The 20,249-nt window shown below is 49.4% G+C and overlaps 1 protein-coding gene across 2 annotated transcripts; it reads left to right on the top strand.

Moving 5' to 3' along the window:
• The first annotated feature begins 931 nt into the window (after positions 1-931).
• OXTR (oxytocin receptor) lies at positions 932-20,115 on the top strand. 2 transcript variants are annotated; one of them, XM_055382816.2, is made up of 4 exons: positions 932-1,342; positions 1,982-2,077; positions 2,244-3,307; positions 17,281-20,115. In XM_055382816.2, exons 3-4 carry the CDS (start codon positions 2,386-2,388, stop codon positions 17,526-17,528), a joined length of 1,170 nt encoding a protein of 389 aa, XP_055238791.1. In that variant the 5' UTR covers positions 932-1,342; positions 1,982-2,077; positions 2,244-2,385; the 3' UTR covers positions 17,529-20,115. The 2 variants fall into 2 exon arrangements, with proteins under 2 accessions (XP_055238791.1, XP_063559638.1); XM_063703568.1 differs by lacking the exon at positions 1,982-2,077.
• Positions 20,116-20,249: the final 134 nt, after the last annotated feature.

The raw sequence follows: 20,249 nt of genomic DNA, 5'->3' as shown, positions 1-20,249 counted from the left end.
AAGGGGCTTGCCAAGGTCACTTCATTCTCACCTGAGTCGTCTGTAACTTTAATCTGTAATTTTCGAGGCCGACAGGTACTATTGACTAATATTGATTAATGCTGCCTGCCACCCCTTGGCAATGCTGTCAAGATTCCCAGCCCCATTCTGGAATGATTACTCAGCTAGAACCCTGGGATCCAGGTGCTGTAAGGTTGGCCCCTGGGATATCTCGGCATAGGGCTGTAATTGTGGATTAAGGAAACCCAGTCCTTGGCTAACTCAATTCTCTCCACATAATAAAAAGACGGAGAAGTGAAATGTCAGGAGGAAATACACATTTAATGCATTTTAAAGAGCCCTGTTTATTTTTGAATCCTGGCCTTTTTTTCTGCCTTAATTCTTGGCCACTGTAAATTACTTCAAAAAATGATTTTAGAATAGAGAAGGGGCAGGGAGGCTGAGAAGCTGTCTTTAACATTTTATCTTCCTTTGGCATCATTTAGAATTTTAATTCCGAAGCGCGACAAGGAGGCAGAAACCGCTCTTGGGCGCAGACAAGCAGAATCACTTTAAATGAAGGCAGAGTGTTGTGCTTCAGAATCTCCTCTAAAACTACCGAAAAAATAAAGCCTCTCCCAGCACTGCTTAGAATAGAGGCCATTTCTAATTCATAACGGGAATAGGAACAAAAGTATTCCAAAGCAAAGACTTATTTGAGTTCACTGCTAAAGCCATTACATCAAGCTGGAGGTGTGGGGGGAGAGAAAAGCCTGAAAATTAACATCATTTTTGGGAAATAATCAGTTTAAATGCTTTTGTAACTTCATCACTATCTACCCGGGGGAAAACATTATTATTCAAGCCTCCTATGTGTCTCAGAGTCAAGAGCTTCTAAACCAAGAAAGGAAGAAACGGGCGGGTTATTTACGAGTTCCCTCCCTCTCGCAGTTTTAAACCACTGCAAAATAAACCCATTTGATAAGGCTCTGGGACCAACGCTGGGCGAACCAGCTCCGCTCCGGAGGGGTCTGCGCGGCTGGCCTCGCCCGCCCCCTAGCGGACCCGTGCGATAGTGCAGCCTCAGCCCCAGCGCACAGCGCCGCATCCAGACGCTGTCCGCGCGCGCAGCCTGGGAGGCGCTCCTCGCTCGCCTCCTGTACCCATCCAGCGACCAGCCAGGCTGCGGCGAGGGGATTCCAACCGAGGCTCCAGTGAGAGACCTTAGCTTAGCATCACATTAGGTGCAGCCGGCAGGCCATCCCAACTCGGGCCGGGAGCGCACGCGTCACTGGGGCCGTCAGTCGCCGTGCAACTTCCCCGGGGGGAGTCAACTTTAGGTTCACCTGCGGACTCGGTGCAGGTAGCTGGGTGCTAAGCAGGGGTGGACGGGATGGCTAGGGCCGGTGGAGCCATCGGGACCCGAGTGGAGGTGGTGGGGTGCCTCGCACTCCTTTTTCCTGGAGGAGCGCGGGGTGTTCCGAGAGATTGTAAAGTGACTTCTCGGGATTGAGACTCAGAGTCCTTGATTATCTGGGTCCAAAGCGCAAGTCAGGGGTTCCAGAACTTTCGCGGCTGCCGGGCCGGGGAGGAGCCCCGCGGGAGGTGTCTATGCCAGGGTCTGGGAACAGCGCTTGGGCAACTTGGGCTTTGAGGCAGGGGTTCCTCCAGGAGGGACTGCAGAACCGGGTTTCCACCGAAGCAGGTGCTGTGGAAGTTCAGGGAGTGACGGCCGACCGTCTTAGAAAAGGGGGTTAGACGGGGAAGGACCAGAGCTGGGGTTTCCCAGGCAAGTGGCTATTTGGGGATTTCCGGAGGAAGTACTTGAATTAATGTTTACTAGGAGAGGGGCTGGTTTGGGGGTCCCGCGGGAGGTGGATATGCTGAGGGTCGGAGCGTGGGGCGAGTAGGTAGTTTGGAGATTCCCTCGGGGAGGTCATTTGGTTTTAGATTCCCACTCCCGGAGGAACGTTGCTGATTTTGACCCTCCCTTCTCCCCCAGTGGAAGCCGCTGAACATCCCAAGGAACTGGCACGCTGGGGGCTCTGGGCTTGTGGCTGGTAGAGGATTCCCGCTCATTTGCAGTGGCTCAGAGGAGGTACCTCCAACGGGGATTTCTGGGGTGGCGGCTGAGCAACCCGAGGCCGGCGGTTGTGCCTCGTTGTTTCAGATGACTTGGGTTCCTGGGAGTGGGACAAGCACGCCCTACCCGCGTCGGAAGAGAAACGCGGCGGTCTCCTCACGGCCCTCCCGGTTTGTTTCAGGGTGGACTCAGCAGATCCGTCCGTGGAGTCTCCAGGAGTGGAGCCCCAGGCGCCCCTACACCCTCCGACACGCCGGATCCGGCCCAGCCGCGCCAAGCCGTAAAGGGCTCGAAGGCCGGGGCGCACCGCTGCCGCCAGGGTCATGGAGGGTGCGCTCGCAGCCAACTGGAGCGCCGAGGCAGTCAACGCCAGCGCCGCGCCGCCGGGGGCCGAGGGCAACCGCACCGCCGGACCCCCGCGGCGCAACGAGGCCCTGGCGCGCGTGGAGGTGGCGGTGCTGTGTCTCATCCTGTTCCTGGCGCTGAGCGGGAATGCGTGTGTGCTGCTGGCGCTGCGCACCACACGCCAGAAGCACTCGCGCCTCTTCTTCTTCATGAAGCACCTAAGCATCGCCGACCTGGTGGTGGCAGTGTTCCAGGTGCTGCCGCAGTTGCTGTGGGACATCACCTTCCGCTTCTACGGGCCCGACCTGCTGTGCCGCCTGGTCAAGTACTTGCAGGTGGTGGGCATGTTCGCCTCCACCTACCTGCTGCTGCTCATGTCCCTGGACCGCTGCCTGGCGATCTGCCAGCCGCTGCGCTCGCTGCGCCGCCGCACCGACCGCCTGGCAGTGCTCGCCACGTGGCTCGGCTGCCTGGTGGCCAGCGCGCCGCAGGTGCACATCTTCTCTCTGCGCGAGGTAGCTGACGGCGTCTTCGACTGCTGGGCCGTCTTCATCCAGCCCTGGGGACCCAAGGCCTACATCACGTGGATCACGCTAGCTGTCTACATCGTGCCGGTCATCGTGCTCGCTGCCTGCTACGGCCTTATCAGCTTCAAGATCTGGCAGAACTTGAGGCTCAAGACCGCTGCAGCGGCGGCGGCCGAGGCGCCAGAGGGCGCGGCGGCTGGCGATGGGGGGCGCGTGGCCCTGGCGCGTGTCAGCAGCGTCAAGCTCATCTCTAAGGCCAAGATCCGCACGGTCAAGATGACTTTCATCATCGTGCTGGCCTTCATCGTGTGCTGGACGCCTTTCTTCTTCGTGCAGATGTGGAGCGTCTGGGATGCCAACGCGCCCAAGGAAGGTAGCCAGGGCTGGGAGACCCAGGAGGAGGGAGCCTGGTGGCTGGGGGAGGCCCTTATCTTGCTGCCTCAGAATGTCCAGGGGTCTGTGGACTTCCTGGGGGATAAGCGGGTTTGAAATCCCACAGAGTCACTGCTCTATCATCCCTTGACCAAGTGACTTAGGGCAATTAACCTCCCTAAGCCTCCACTTTCTCTTCTGTAAGGTGGCAATAAGGATAAAAGTACCAACCGTCACCAGGCATAGGGAAATGCCACGAGAAAATGCAGTTAAAGTCCTTAGCACAGTCCTTGGGCTGCATCTGGGCTGTATGGTTTACTGTGGTGGTGGAAACAGGTTCAAGGGACTCCATCTGCTTTCCCACGTGGTTAGGAGGAGGTGGTGGAGGTAAGTTTGGAACCCCTGGCCAAGCTCAAGCTCCTTCAACTTTAAGTTCACATTAAGATGAACTTCCACTTTAAGTTCAAGAAATCCAGCTGAAGCCAAGAAGTCTGGTTTGGACAAGGACAGCCTTGCAGGGGTGGACGATTTGTCCAACCAAGCACCTAGTAGTTGAAGGGGGTGTTGGGGGGCAGAGGAGTCCAAGGGAGAGGTGAAGACAAATCCCTGAGCTCCTCATCGAGTGGAGGTGATGAGTCTCCATGCAGAGAGGTGAGTACTGCAAGGAGCGGTGGGCAGGCTTAGGGAGGACAGCGCCCAGGACTGAGACTTCACTTCCACTTGGAGGAAAGAGAAGAAAGCCTTGAGGGGGACATTCAAGTTTGAGGGGGAGGCTGAGTGATTTCTGTAGGCGGGGAATGTGCCTTCCAGGTTGGAGGACTGCTGAGGACAAGGCTGAGGGTGGGGCAATTGTCCATTCTTGGCCTATGCCAGAAAGCTAAGAGGAGGGCATAGAAGAGGGCGACCTGGGGAGGAAGCTTGGAGGAACAGAGGCACCCTAGGGCTCTGGGGTTTGTGGCTGGTGCTGGGTGGCTGTCCCCAAGGCACAGAGCACCAGGCAGCTTCCTGTCACTCCCTGCCCCCCAACCCCTTTCCAGTAGCTCATTTGGAAAGACCAGGAGGGGGTGATTGCTGGTGGTGAATGATTTATAAGTTTTTGTTTGAAGGCAATCCCATAACGCTTGCTGGATGCTGGGGACTTCAAATGTTTGTAAAGAAAGACCAAAGGATTTGCTTTCACCCTTTCTGCACTCCAGACACTGCAAATGTCCCATTTCTGTGTGCAGTTACTACTGCTCCCAATAGTCTCAAATACATGCATCCTGGGAAGCTGAAGTCTCAGTGCCAGCTGCTTTCATTCAGTTTGGTAACTTTGCTTTGGTCCTTTCTGAAAATCACAGACTCCAGGCTTTATGGAACCCTCCCAGTTAGCTCAGTGTTTGCTTTCGTGGCCAAGACACTGGTTATTCAATATTTACTGAACACCTGTGGCCCCTGGTAACAACTTACAGAGAGGGTTCTAGGGCCCAGAGAGGGGAAGGCACTTGCACCAGGTCACACAGCAAGTCAGAGGCAGAGCTGACATTCCCTGTGCCAGGGTTCGTATGAAGGACACATGATGAGGGAGTGGGGTTGGGAAAAAGCCAGCAGTGGAAGTCTCTAAGTAAGGCCTTAGGCCTCACCTGTTTCCTGGGCAGATCTGAAGAAACCAGATCCAGGTCTTGAGGAGCTCGAACACCAACTATCAAGAAAGTGAAACCAGCACCCTTTGGAGTAGATACTGGAGAGATGTGGGGTCTAGTCCTCCTCCAGCCCTTACTAGCTTTGGGATGTTAGATGAGAGATCTCTTTATTCCCCTTGAGCCTTAGAGTCTTGCTTTTAGAATGAGGACATTTCAGCATTCAGTTAATTCATTCAACAGACATTCCACTCCTCTCTCCTTGGGGTCCCCTCGCCTCTCCCATTCATGTCTTGAGTCTCTGGTGATTTTTCTCCTTCCCTTTCCTCCCAGCTCCCTCCTCTGTGGCTTCCTGCTTTTCAGCCCCGACACTTGCACTCCTCTTCTCACTGTGTGTCCTCCCTAAAGAAGGAGAGTGTGTGGTCAACACGTCACACGTACCGTGAAGCGAAGTTTAGATCTTTTCTACACTTTAAAAGCACGTCAACAATTGATTTCTTTGTCTTAGAAGCAAAAGAGAGAGAAAAAAACAGACACACACAGATCCTGGCCAGAGTGGAGGTCATAGGCCTCTTGAGTGTTTGTGGTCCTCTGAGGGTTTTCCTGGGGACCAGACCTTCAGTAGAGACGGGCTCCTGCTGAAGCCCAAGGGGCAGGGAAAGAAGAGGACTTTAAGAGTTTCAGGTCCTACTTCCCTTTGCTTCTTTAGGAATTCACAGGGAAGGGTGGGTGTTGCATGAAAAACCCAGGGCTTCTCTTGGTCCTCCTCAGCATTCTGTCTCAGGTGCTGAGAAGAATCCAAACACAGACCGGCAGGGATTCATGATGCTGCTGCAGCCGGGACCTCCCCGCTGCCCCAAGCACACAGCCAGGAGCAGGAGCCCAGTCCAGATGTGAGCACCTCATCAAACACAGAGGTGATGACGTGGACTCTGGCCACCACCAGCCTGGCCACATCATGCCCAGGCCTCGGGGATGCAGGGATCAGAGTGGCTGCGAGCTCAGTTAGAACACACCAGCCGTGTGTCCACTTGGCCTTAATTTGGATGATTGCAGCCGGCAGGTGGACATGGTGTCTGCATCACTTTGGAGATACCTCTCAATCCAGAGGCCACCAGCAAGTGTTAAGGAAGGAATAAAAGAGAACCACACTCAAGCTACTCAAGAGGTTATTATTGGAAAAGTGGAATTAATGCACAGCCCCACTTTCCTCTCCAAGAGGACAGAATTTAGATGCGGAAATATCTAGACCAGGGCCCCTTACTCCACTCATCACCTGAGGAGCCAGTACTGAAGCCTGTGGCTAACAGTGTGATGCCATCCAGGGATGCTTGCAGGTGGAGCAGGCTCACAGGGAGGCAGGAGAGGTGGGGCACCCGTGGGTATGTTCCTGCTTTATCATGAAAACCCCAGGGAGGTACGGAAGCTTAGCCAATGGCCACCCATCAAGGCTGCCAGAGTGGGTGGAATGTCACGCTTCTGGTGGCTGCAGATGTGGTGGCCCAGGGACCCGAAGTCCCTCTCTGCTTCAGCATTTGCTCTCTCTTTTCCATCTCTCCCTTGAGCAACTTCATTCCCTCATATGCCTTCACAAATACCAAGGGCTGCCTTTATGGGTTTAAAGCTCACCTTGTTCCAAAAGTAATGTGCAGTGGTGGACAAAAATTTAGGTACCTTAACAAGATAAAATAGATATAAGGAAACTGGGATAAAGCAGGCAGTAGGGAGAAGAAAAGGAAAATAAAACTATTACAATAATAGTAATAATACTATTAATAATAATAGTCTCTCTGTGTATAGACAAGCTCTACACGTGGTTACTTGTTATAAGAACCAAAGAGGAAATCTTTGAGTTTAAATATTTCCATGATTCAGAAGAAAGAGCCAATGGGAGCATCTGGGTAATTTAATGAGATCCATTCTTCAAAGCAGCCGGATGCTGTCGGGTGCTGACTTGGTGAGGCTGGTGAGACTGGATGCCCCATGCAGGGTTTGACAAGCCCTTTATATATCTTTCAGAATTAAATTCCAAAGCCAAAGATTTGGCACCAGCCTTTTCCCTTGAACCCAGTGGCATTTTCTATGCTGATTGCAGGGGCTCTGACCCTGGGGCAGTTCTGAGGGAGGAGATGAGGATAAGGAGGGAGTTTGGTAGAGTGGGGCTGTTTGCATTTCTAGGGTTGGTTGATGTTGGTTGGGTGCGGTGGACAGGATTTGGGGTCTCTGTCTCTAGTCTTCTCCTTCCAGCATCTCCCTGGTAAAACGCCCAGTCCAGTGTCCTTAAGCCAGTTGTTTTACCTGCTCTGATCCTCCGCCTCCTCCTCCATGTAATAAGGATAGCACAGCTCACTGCCTGGGGTTGTTGTGAGGATTAAATGGTGTGACCTATGGCCCCTTCCTGATGGACAAGATGGGGATTCTTGTCTTGAGCCTGGGTGGAGGGAATGGGAGTGGACAGCAGGTGGTGTGTCCAGGGAGGCTGGGAGGTGGGAGAGAAGCTTGTTAAGGCTGGAGAGGTGGACTGTGAGCCCTATCACAGCAGGGACGCTGCTTGTCCTGTTCCCTACTTGTTAAGCCCAAGTCCGATGTGTGGGCTGTTTTGTGGCACAACTCCAGGGGATGCCTTTTACTCCAGGGGATGCCTGGCACAAGGCTGCACAGTCATTGATAGCTCAACCAGTGCTTGCCAAATACGTGGAAAATGGGAGCAGAGAGGTGAGTGAGACGGGGCAGGGATGCGCATGAAGAGCTGGACTCAGGAGGAATAGGGACTTTCTAAGTAGCTCTCCAAAACAGAACTGGCAACCTGGAAAAGAAAGGAGCGCCCCATCACTGGGGCAACCAAACATCTGTCAGGAGCGTTGGACTGGGAGGAAGGCTGACAGGCACAGGAGGCCTGGTTTGAACTATTTCCCCATCTGTAGAATGAGCTTCCCAGCCCCTCCCTGTTTCTGTGGGACTGAGGACCCTCGGGCATGTCCCGTACACATTTCCTTTCCATGAATGCTGTGCCCGAGGTGTGGGGGGCCAGGCCCTTTGGAGGGGCTTGTTCTTGAGATGACCCAGTGATGTGGAGAGCATCGTGGGCTGGCAGGAGAAGCTTGGACAGGATGTTCACTCTGGGCCGTGAAGAGTGCACAAGCTCGGCCCTTCTGGGTACAAATCACAATTAGATGGACAGTTAACTTCAGACTCTTATATGATTAAGTAATTGTGTGTTCTTTTATGTTCTTAGCTAATGTTAATGTTTTCCCTTAGGATTTCTGCCCTGCGGTGATTTCACTTCTTTTCCCCTCAAAGGTTTGATAAATAACAGCTAAAAAGACAAAAATCCAAAATCAAAAAACTCAAAGAAAAGCTAACCCCAAACCAGCCTCTTGGGTGAGGCCCTGCTACATCATTTTTCCATTTGATGGCTGTCTGTGTGGGTTTCGGGAGGGGTGAGGAGGGGAGGAGGGGTTGTGGAGGGCCTTGGATCAGGAGGAGATTAGCAGGTGCCCTGGCTGCATCACACTGTCTGTGGAGGCTGGATCAGGTCTGTGGCCCGGGGCTGGCGTGTCTGGGTGTGACCTGAGGCACTGGCCCACCTGCTGACCTTACCACCTTGCCCTGGCAACTTTTGGAAGCAAAGGCAACCCCACAGGGCTCCCTCCCAGGGGCTGAAGCCAGACCCTGTACACCTGACCCCACCTGCCAGAGCCCCCAGCCCCAGGAGACAGTACTGGGAAGTAGCCAGTCTCCTTCTGGGACCTGGTCTTGTTGCCATCTGTGTCATTTGGGGCAATGTCTCTTGATGGCCTCTGGACCTCTGCCATTCCCATCTGAGCAATGGGGACAACAGCTCATAATGGAACTTGACACCCTCTCTGGGCCTCAGCTTTGGTGAAGGGAGGAGTGGGATCAGTTGGTAACAGCAGCCACCACTGGCTGAGTGCCCACTGTGAGCAAGGCCTGTGCCCAGGCCATTTCTGCTCCTCACCCTAATGCAGCAAGGAAGGGGCCCATCATGGCTTTTCTACAGATGAAGAAACTGAGGCTTAGAGAGGTGTGACCTGCCCACGATCACTGCTGAGTAAGTGATGGAGCTGGGATTGGAACCTAGCCATCTTACACTAGAGACTGACACACTGCATGACTGCCCCAACCCCTGCCGCCCCAGGCCAGCAGTTTTCCCGATGATCTACACCTTTGGCTTGGGGATCTCCTGGGCGCTTGTTAGATCGCTGGACCTGCCTCAGATCCATGGAAGCTGAGCCCTCCCCCACTATCTGGCCCCAAGGTCCTGACATCTTGGGCTCTTCCTGCAACACCTACACACACACACCTAGGTACACATCTGCTGATGGCACTGCCCTCCCAGCCCTCTGGGTTCAGTGCCATGCCCCTGTCATCCTCCCTGTGTCCACCAGTTCTGTAATCTCAGCTGCACCACATGCCTCAGGTTGGCACTTTGTTTCTCTTTCCATTTTCACCTTCTTGGTTTGCAGCACGATTTTTTCAACTTTGGCACTATTGACATTTTAGGCTGAATAGTCTTTGGCGTGTGTGTATGTGTGTCAGGGAGGAGTCGTTCTGTGCATGGTAGGATATTTAGCAGCATTCCCATCCTCTACGTGCTACGTGCCATTAGCAACCTCCCTGCCAACTGTGGCCACCAAAACTGTCTCCAGACATTGCCAAAAGTTCACTAAGGGGCAAAGTCATCCCTGGTTAAGAACTGCTGGCTTAGACCCCTTGTTCTGCTTTTTAAACTAATACCTGGCAGTGAGTACTCTCTTGTTGCCCTGGTATCTGGCCAGCCTGCCTTGTGTACCCCCAGCCAGGCCTGATGATTTGCCGCTTTCCACAAGTTCCTGTGGCCTTGCTGTCTTTGCACCTTTGCTAATACTGTTCCTGCCATGGGAACACCCACCCCAGTTTCTTCCACGGATTCCCATCCTTTGAAGCCCGAGTCCATTGTGTGGGCTGCTGTGTGGCACAACTCCAGGGGATGCCTTTTACCTCATGGTCTACGAACAGGGCGTTCCTAGGAGCTTTGCAGTGCACAGCCTGAACAGCTGAACATGGCAGCCTCATCCAGTGCCCCTTTCAGGAAACCATCCCTGTTTTCCCAGTTTGTGGGGCTTCTTCCTCTGAATGCTAAGTCATTCACTCCAAAAAACAGTTACTGATGCCTCTGCAGGCTCCTGTCCACACAATCTCTGCTTTCATCTGTCAACCCCCAAGTGAAGAGAGTTGGCAAGGGGCCCTCCCAAGCCCTCGCCCTCCTGCGGCCAGCTGCTGACATGCATAAATGTGGGACAGTGTGGTCAAGGTTGATCACAGAGTTCTGGGTACACCCACAGACCTCTGGGAGGGACACCCACAGTTTCTGCTGGGTTAGTGTCAGATGGAGCGGCAGTGCTGACTTCGGGTGTGGGGCTGAGCCTGCCCACAACTCAGGTTTCTGGGGTTCAGAATCTCAGGTTTCTGAAGTTCAGAATAGGACTTAGGTTGTATAGAGGGTGGAATATCCTGCTGGTGCAAGTCAGCATAGCTGATGGAGGGGGAGTCATTTTGGGTACAGGCCTAGCATTTTAGCAAAGGGGCTGCAGGTTCAGTTGGCGCATGGTGGCAAGTCCAAGGATGCTGGGAACAAGAGTATTGAAAGAGAAACAATTGTCTCACCTGGAGGAGGCGGGAGACCAGTTGGAAGGTTCTAGCTCTGGTTTAGAGGTACCCTAGGCTGGGTCTTGTCTAAGGTATGGGTGGGAGAGAGGTGTAACCAGGTGGTGTCCAGTGTCCCAGCCCCAAAGCCCAAATCCTTACTCCTGATTCCTGCACTGAGGGGCAGCCTCTGCCAGTATCTCCTTTTGTGCTCAGCCAGGAGCTAAGGCTTCCTGCTCTTTAGTCAGATGCTTTGAGACTGTGGGCTTCTGCCCTCCCGGCCCATATCTCCCACCCCAACAGCACTCTTGCACATTCTGTTTCTCTCCCTTTCTCTCCACCTGACCATATCTGAGGGTGAACTTAATTTTCCCAGAGGGAATTGCATTTGAGTCCAGTCACCTTACTGGGAGGCCATATCCTGTGGTTGAGCAGGGAAATTATTTGTAGCCCTTCCAACATACTGACAGTGGTGGCTGATTTATCAGGACCTCTTGCCTGCTAATTTCATGCTTCAGTTCAATTCAGCTCCTTATTGAACTCTTCCTATTTTCCAGTAGCTGTTAGCAGCCTAAGGACGGAGCCACCAATAAGACACAGTCCCCAGCCAAAGAGTATCAAAAAATAATGACAATATGATGGGGTGATGCTGTTATAGAGCTATTTATTTACCAAGTACTGCAAATACCCTGAGAAGGCATTAGTTGATCTGTCTCCCTGGGAAGAAATCAGGAGGGTTTCAGAGGGGAAGTGTCATTTGAAAAGGTTTTTGAGGGGTGAGTAGGAGCTTACTATGCAAAGAAGCAGATGCACATTCCACATTGAGATCAAGAATGGTGGACAGTTACTTTATTCATTTCTTCTTTCCTATCTATACGATTTGAGCTAGTTGGAAGGAAGCTGCTTAAACTTTAATGTGTATTTTGTTAAAATGCAGATTCTGATTCAGTAGGTCTGGAGTGGGGCCCCAAGAGTTTGCAGTTTTGACAAGGAAACAGGTGACGCCTATCAGATGCCCTGTAGCCAGCCATTGGCTACACTTTGAGCAGCAAAGCTTTAACATATTACCTTTTACCAACACTCACTGTTTGCCTTTACACGTGTGGCCCAGATTGGATGGAGGGCCTTGTCATTCCTTGAAGGGTAGCGAAGGGCTGGTCGTTTGCAGGAAGGCCCTGGCTTGTCTTCTTCCAGAATGTGGTTATTCTCAGGCCCAGCCCAGTGAGTCCAGCACACCTACCAGATTGGAGCAGTGCTGTCAGAGAAACCCATTTTCAACTCTGTAGCCCACCCGTTTGGCTCTTCACCCAGACCTTGCACTACACGGGGTGATCACACATCTGTGATTTTTAGGAAAATCACAGTTGTAAAACAATGGTCTTTTCTAAGAAGGCACCCTGTAGTATATATTGAGACTCAATCTTTCTATAAGCATACATTCAAAAATCATTTTCTTAAGAAAGGGCCTTCCATAGTTTTGTTCCCAGATGCCCGCACAGTCCTATAGGAATAAGGGACTTACATCTGAATTCCTGGTACTCTGGGGAGGCCTTGTGGCAAATGATTGGTTTCTCAAGTGCGGGCCTTTTGTAAAGTTGATGGGCTTGCTTTGACTCAGCCGATCTTGGCCACATGTCTTTGAGTCATATGAAACGTGCCAGTAGCCTCAGGAACAGCACAGCCCAGAGAGGCCGTGGCCAGCTGCCCGTCAGCTGTTCTGGGCTAATTTGGGGTTTCAGTGCTGGGGTGGAGAGAGTGCCGGGAAATCCTAACAGGGGAGTTCTTGGGGCTTGAGGAAAGCCAGGCTGGGAAGGATGGAACGTGGACCTCTGCCTCCCACCCCTCCATGAATCATGGTGCCAAGTAGAAATGCAGAGTTGATTCTCCCAGGCACAGATTTGCCCAGCAGGGGATGTTGGCGTTTGGTGTGTGGCTGTTTCTGCTCATGTCCCCCGCTTGGCACACAAGAGACTGCACTTGTGTGCAACCACCCCTAGTCCCCAGCCCTTGTGCCCAGCAGCCCCTTCCCCAAATGCTTTACCCCCTGTTCAATATTCTGCTGGTCTTTTAAGTCTCTCTTTCTCATCCTGAGTCTGGAAATCACTTGAGGGCAGGGACTCCACTTAGATCCTCGCACCTACTCAGTGCATGGCAGGGAGTGGAGGCAGAATGAAAGGATGGATGTCTGACCTCTTCCTCCTCCAAGAAATGCCGTAAGTGTGAGGCCAGCAGCCCCTGCGGAGTCCGCGTGGACGGCACCTCCTCTTCATCCTCCCTTCCTGGCAAGGATGGGAGAGAGTAAGTTTGCAGTCTGGCACACGCTCAGGACTCGATCGTGGGGCAAGATGTGATTTTTATGGCAGGAAAGTGGGAGACGCATGATTAGAACTGGCTCTTCCAGCGAAGACCCTAAGATCCTGCTCCTGCCCACAGTGGCAGCAACCTTCCCTTTTGGATTTCTAGGTCGCTGGTAGAATAAGTTTTTCCAGAATGGACTGTCTAGAGTTCCTTTCTTGCCAAGTAATTCAATCCGAGGGCTCTGGGGTTTGATTTTTTTTGCTTCTTGTTTTTTAACTTTTGAGAAGTGTTGGGAAAATGGGCTAAGGATAATTTCTTTAATTGTTCTGGGATTGGGAGTCTTCAAACTTGGATTTTAAAGAATTGCTATAGTTGGTCATACCTCACATACATTAATATTAATATTAATACTAATATTAATACTAATGTTAATGATAATTACTTGAATAAACACTTTGCCAGTCACAAAGCCCTTTTACACGATCTTTAATTTTTTTTTTCATTTTCTCAATAGCCTTATGAGTGCCGCCTCCATGCTACAGATAAGGAAACTGAGGCTCAGGCAGTAGTTCACTCAGATGTAGTTCAGAGAGTGATTAGGTGGGAGGGGGATCCAGGCCCCAGGACTTTGCATCTGGATCCTGAGTTCCTGGGTTCTCCTCCCTGCCTCTCAGCCAGTGTTTCTGTGGGCCAGGGGGCCAGGGGGCGCCCACTGTGAACAGCTTCCTTTCCTGAGGGACCCCGGAGAAGGTGCTCGCTGCATAGCAGACCTTTCTGAGTCAGGCCCATGAGGACTTATAGGTCCTCCTCTCTGCGCTGACATCATTGTGGCTGCACTGTGTGGAAATGCGGAGGGAGGCCAGTCTCACCGGGAGCCTGGGAGTGGCCATGGCCCTTCAGAGAAGCCCGGATGAAGGTATGGGGCCTGGCCTTTGCACATTTGCACTAAGCAGTCATTGGGTGTGGTGGCAGCTCCTTTTGGCCAAAGGCAATGCCCAGAGAGGAGCTCAGCTGTGAGCATTTGGCAGGCAGCTCTTGGGCAGCTAGAGGAATGGGTACTCAGGGGGCACCACAGCATCCACAGCATCAAAAATGGGGAATGGGCACTGCTTACTCTCAGTGGTGGACCACATTTGTTTTGGGAACAGGGAAGTTGCTCTCTGTCCCTCAAATCATAACATTAGGCAAACTGCCTAACCAGCTTCTGTCTTGGCTTTGGGACTGACAGGATTCACTAATTGGAACCAACCTGACCTGTGAGGATGCTAACCTGTTTTTAAAAGGAATCAGTCTTCATTACTTTTATGTATGAACACAGGGTGACTTGCTGTGTGCCCTTGGGGAAGTGACTCTCCTTCTCTGAGTTTTACTTTCCTCATCTATAAAATGAGGGTAAGGCTACTTTGAAAACTGTACTCTTCTGGGCAGGCTCGAGCAGTGATTATGATGGTCAACATTGTCACATCCTCACATGGAAGTAACATTGTGAAATGTAAGGACAATATCTTCCGTGCTTTGTTCTGTTCTAAGTCCTCTGTAATCCTGTGCAGCCTTTCTAGCCATCAGAAAGGGGAATGCTATGGCCTATACAAGACACAATAAGTGCAGAAAGCAGGTTGAAGTGGAATCTGTAGTCGCTCACCTGCTCAGTAACCATCAATGGCTCCCTATTGCCCATACAGTAAAGTGGGCAGACTCTGTCTGGATTTAAGATCCTCCTGTCTGGTTCCAAACCATCTTTCCAAACTCTTCTCTTGTGAAACTCCCCTTTTCCCTTCTTGCCTCCCGGGAAGTCCCTGAATGATCTTGGCTGTTCTCAACCGTGGGCCTTTATTCCTGCTGCCTCAGCCCTTTGAAATATGCTCCATAGTCCCTGCTTTGTGTTCCAAATAGATCTCCCCCTGATGGTAGAGCTTTGAAGTGCTGTTCCTGGAAACTTAACGACTTTGGGTGACTAGGATTAGTCACCCAATTGTTCTTAATTGACAAATTAAGAACAGCCAAATGTGCCCTTAGTGTTAGTAACTTGACATGAGCAGGTTCAGCTTAGAGAGGGCCCTTCATCCCCTGAGGACCCACTTGAGGTCACTCGTGTCTGTGGCCACCAGGTGGGATCAGAGGCGCTGGCCAGACTTCTCCCACCCAGACCAGCCTCTTGGAGGCAGAAGGATTGGTGGCTACTTAGGAATTCATTAACTATTTTCTTCTTCGTTGTTGATGTTTCTGTAGTTTTTTAAAAAATAGGATAAAAAAGTTGAAAGATCCAAAGAGGAAAGAGTGAGACCAGTAGCTTAAATGAACAGATAAGATTGTGCCAAATAACTGTGTCCAACTAGGCAAAACACAGTGTCTTTCTGTGAACTTCATCCCTGATGTTTCCTTCTACCTCATTGCAAAGCTTTATACACCTATGTCCTTCCCTTTGTGGCTGGTAGATTGTAAATATTGACTTTTGCACGTTGATTTTTGCCTCTTTCATTATTTCTAAGACATTCTGTTTTTAGTCTTGTGGGTGAATTTCAATTTTGTTGGTGAAATATTCCATCAGAGTTTCTAAACTTAAATTCATCTTCTTATCCATCCAAATCAAAGCAAATTTCTTAACAAAATATTTTTTGTTAAAACCAGTGAATTTAGTAATATTGATCGTTTTTCTTTCACTTTTCCTCCTTTCTATTCTTTATTATTTTAGTACTAAGAGTTAAATTTCCATTCTTTGCTTTCTAAAAACTCTCTTTTGCAAGAATTTTGTTTTCTGTCTATCGTAGCTTGCTCTTGTTCCAACAGGTGCACCAATTAATTAGACTAGTGGTTCTTAACCTTGAGGGTGCGTTAGAATTACAACATTCCTGAGCCCTACCTCCAGAGGGTAATTCTGGGGTGGGGCCTGAGAACGTGCATTTCCAGCAAGTTCCCATGTGATGTGTCGCTCTGGGAGGGGGGCCCACTTTGAGAGCCACTCATGTAGACTTACCAACAACCAACTGCCTTTCTTCCCTTGGTGCTTGAAGACTTCGCTGACAAACGTCTCTGTTCTCTTCATCAGTGGCCACATCTAGATTTTGCACCTCTCAAGCATCCCCAGTGAAGAGTCCTTCCCTGGATTTAGCTCTGAACTCTAGAGTTGTCAAAAAATTTTGCAGAGCAGACAGAAAGAAGACTAGTGGATTTTCCCAGCCTTCTTGCAGTTGCCTTCACACACAAGGAGGTGGCTGAACAGAATTCTTAGTTGTTTTCCTTGTGGGTTTCTGGAGATGTTGCCTGGCCTTGTCTGTCATCAGGAGATGTCTGGTTGTTCAGATTTAAGGCCATTGAAAGAAGGCAGATTTTCATCCCCGTGCTTGGAAGTACCTAGAATTAGGATTTTTTTTCTTCCCTCTTGAAGTTTCAGTTTGTGACAAGCAATGTCTTGAAGCTGATTTCTGATCATTAACTTTGCCTGCACCTCCATGAGTCCTCAGTATAATAGCCTTTACAGAGTACTTCAGATAACTTCCATGTCACTTTCTTTTTCCTGCATGAGTCTTATTGTCATGCTGAAGCAGTGCTCTTAGGCACAGCTTCATGGAGATGCTTTCAGTTGATCAGCCATGAAGATGTCATACACTTTCTTGCTGCCACGCCTTTGCCGGTGCCATTCCTTCTGCCTGGAGCACATTTCTTCCCTGCTCTGCCTGGAAAAACCATAGGCATCTTTGGGAATCAGCTCACATGCCCCGTTTGTGGGGCCGGCCATGACTCTCAGAGTGGCACCCCCTTCCGGTGCCTACCTAACCCACAAGATGTCTGCATTGTGGTGTTTCTCATTTTATTTGATTGATTTGCCCGGCACATGGTCGTGATAGCAGCCATCATTTATTGGGCACCCACTGTGTACCAGGCACTCTTTAATCTTTGCAGCAGTCCCCAGAGGTTTGGGCACTCTCCTTATGCCCATTTAAAGATTAGGAAACCGAAGCTTCTTAGGGACTTCAAGTAACTAGGCGTTGGTGAGGCTAGCGTGCAAACTAGGTGTGGCAGCTTTTGGGTACTGTGCTTGCAGACACTCGAAGTTGTAGGCACTCAACACTCGTTGGGTGAGTGATGCATGAAAAGGTGGCTGTGATGGATTCAGCTTCTGCTGAGGGAGGTAGGCAGTGGGAAAGCTGCTGGTGAGAGAAAGGCAGAGACAGTTCCAAGCCTGGGCTAAGCCTGGTGGGGAGGGTTTGGAGGACAGCCTGAGGGCATGTCCAGGACAAGGAGGGAGAAGGAAGACAAACTTTGCCTCTTTAGTACCTCATCTTGTGATTCGGGATGTAGTACTTGGACAAGGCTGTCGCTCAGGAAATGGTGTTTAAGTCAGATAGGTCTGGAAGTGGCCCTAGTGTTAATTAATGCCCTTTTCTCCTTTCTCCTGCCCCCACCCCCTCAGCCTCGGCCTTCATCATCGTCATGCTCCTGGCCAGCCTCAACAGCTGCTGCAACCCCTGGATCTACATGCTGTTCACGGGTCACCTCTTCCACGAACTCGTGCAGCGCTTCCTGTGCTGCTCCGCCAGCTACCTGAAGGGCAAACGCCTGGGAGAGACGAGTGCCAGCAAAAAGAGCAACTCGTCCTCCTTTGTCCTGAGCCATCGCAGCTCCAGCCAGAGGAGCTGCTCCCAGCCATCCACGGCGTGACCCACCAGCCAGGGCCAGGGCTGCAGCCTGAGGCTCAGGCTGTGCTGGCATAAGTGCTCTGCTCCTAGGTGATGGCGTATGTTTGTGTATAAGGTACCTATCAGTTTATATCCCTCCACAACTTGGGGTGGCTTCAGTGGGGTGGAGAGTGGCCTCCATGATGGAAGATGATAGGGGACTCAGCCACCAGACAACGCCCTGGCCTCCTACACGTACTTCTACCACCCTGAACCCACTGCTACCCTGGGCAGTGAGTGGCTTGTTTTTTCTCCTGGACTTGTAATTTCACTCCAGTATATTTTTACTTCTTTATTCTGGGATATTGTGAAAAGCGGTAAATATAGGATTGGTGACCAATTGGGTCAGGAAGTCCAGTGTTCTGGACTTGGGGTAAGCAGTGGGGTTGGGACCTCAGATGGGGAGGGTGGTGCTAAGATCCTCCTGACCTCAAAGTGTATTTGCCTTTAAGCGAACAAATGCTGGGGTCCTTGGGGACCAGCTTGTCAGAGGGTAGCCCTAGGAGAAGGAGATTCCCTTGTAAGACCATCTGGCACAGCGGACCTATTAGAGCTTGGGTTAAAAATGTTTAAGAAGCATTTGGGAAAGAAAAAGAAATAAATGTATCCAGATAGGAAAAGAAGAAGTAAAACTATTTGCAGATGACACCGTTTTGTATATAGAAAATCCTAAGGAACACACACACACACACACACACACACACACACACACACACACACACACAGCTATTAGAACTAATAAGCAAGTTCCGCAAGGTTTCAAGATACAAGATCAATATACAAAAACGAATTGTATTTCTTTATACTAGCAACAAACAATATGAAAACGAAGTTAAATAATTCCATTTATAATACATCAGAAAGAATAAAATAGGAATCAACTTAACAAAACAAGCGCAAGACTGAAAACTACAAAATTTGAAAGAAATTAAAGAAGGCTTAAATGAATGGAAAGACATGCTGTGTTCATGGATCAGATTCGGTATTGTTAAGATGGCAATACTATCCTAACTGACATACAGATTCAGTGCAATCCTTATGAAAATCATAGCTGGCTTCTTTACAGAAATTGATAAGCTAGTCCCAAAATTCATAAAGAAATGCAAGGGACCCAGAATATCCAAATAAGCCTTGAAAAAGAACAAAGTAGGTGGATTCACACTTCCTGATTTCATAATTTACGATAAAGGTAATCAGCTCAGTGTGTTACTGGTTTAAGGATAGACATACGGAGTAGAATAAAGAGTACAGATATGAACACTTATACTTACGGTCAATTGATTTTTGACAAGGTTCCCAAGACAATTCAATAGAGAAAGGAGAGTCTTCAACAAATGGCGCTGAGACAATGATATGCAAGTGCAAAAGAATGAGGTTGGACCTTTACTCACACTATGTGCAAAAATCAACTCGAAACGCATCCAAGATCTAAATATAAGAGCTGAAACTATAAAATCTTAGAAAGAAACATAGGCATAGATCTTTGTAACCTTGAATTAGGCAGTGGTTTCTTAGATATGACACCAAAGACACAAGCGACCAATGGAAAAATAGGTAAATTGGACTTAATCAAGATTTGAAGCTTTTGTGATTCAAAAGACCCTATCAAGAAAGTGAAAAGATAACCTGCAGAATGGGAGAAAATATTTGCGAGTCATATATATGATAAGGGACTTGTATCTGGAATATATAAATAACTCTTATAACACAACAATAAGGAGAAAAATAAATCAATTTAAAAAATGGGCTAACGGTTTGAATAGACATTTCTCCAAAGAAGATATGCAGATGGCTAATAAGCACATGAAAAAATACTCAACATTATTATTCATTAGGGAAATGCAAGTCAAAATCACAATGAGATTCCAGTTTACAATCACTAGGATGGCTACAATAAAAAGATGGACAACAACAAGTGTCGGTGAGGATGTAGAGAAACTGGTAGAAATTTAAATTGTTGGTGGGAATGTAAATGGTGCACCTGCTTTGGAAAACAGTTTGGCAGTACCTCAAAAAGTTAAATGTAGAGTGACCATATGACCCAGGAATGCCACTCCTAGGTATTTACCCAAGAGAAATGAAAACGTACATACACACAAAAACTTGTACACCAATGTTCATAGCAACATTATTTGTAATAGCCAAAAAGTGGAAACAACCCAAATGTCTACCAACTGATGAATGGGAAATAAAATGTGGTCTATCCACACAATGGAACATTATTAGACTCTAAAAAGAGATGAAGTACTGACACATGCCACAACATGGATGAGCCTTGAAAACTTGCTAAGTGAAAGAAGCCAGGTGCAAAAGACCACATATTGTCTGATTGCATTGAAATGCAATGTCTAAAATGGACGAATCTATATACAGCGAATATAGATTAGCGTTTGCCAGGGCCTGGAGGCTATGAGAGATGAGGCATGACTACTAAGGGTTTGGGGTTTCTTTTTCGGGTGATGAAAATGTTCTGAAATTAGTGGTGATTGTGCACGATTTTGAGAATGTACTAAAAACCAATGAACTTTAAAAAATAAAAATAAAAAAATTCAACAGATGAATTCAGAGAAGGCCAGCTTGATGGATGAATTCCTTGGAATCTCTTGCCTCTCAGAGCTTTTGTTTCTCTATGTGGCTCACTGCTTGAGAGGGATATCATGATTTTCTTACTCAGTTTTACTGCAAGAGATGATGTCTCTATTTG

Source organism: Gorilla gorilla, chromosome 2, assembly GCF_029281585.2.
Source record: "Gorilla gorilla gorilla isolate KB3781 chromosome 2, NHGRI_mGorGor1-v2.1_pri, whole genome shotgun sequence".
NCBI lineage: Eukaryota > Metazoa > Chordata > Mammalia > Primates > Hominidae > Gorilla > Gorilla gorilla.
The sequence above is the reverse complement of the archived record's forward strand: the minus strand, read 5'-3'. Positions and strand labels throughout refer to the sequence as shown.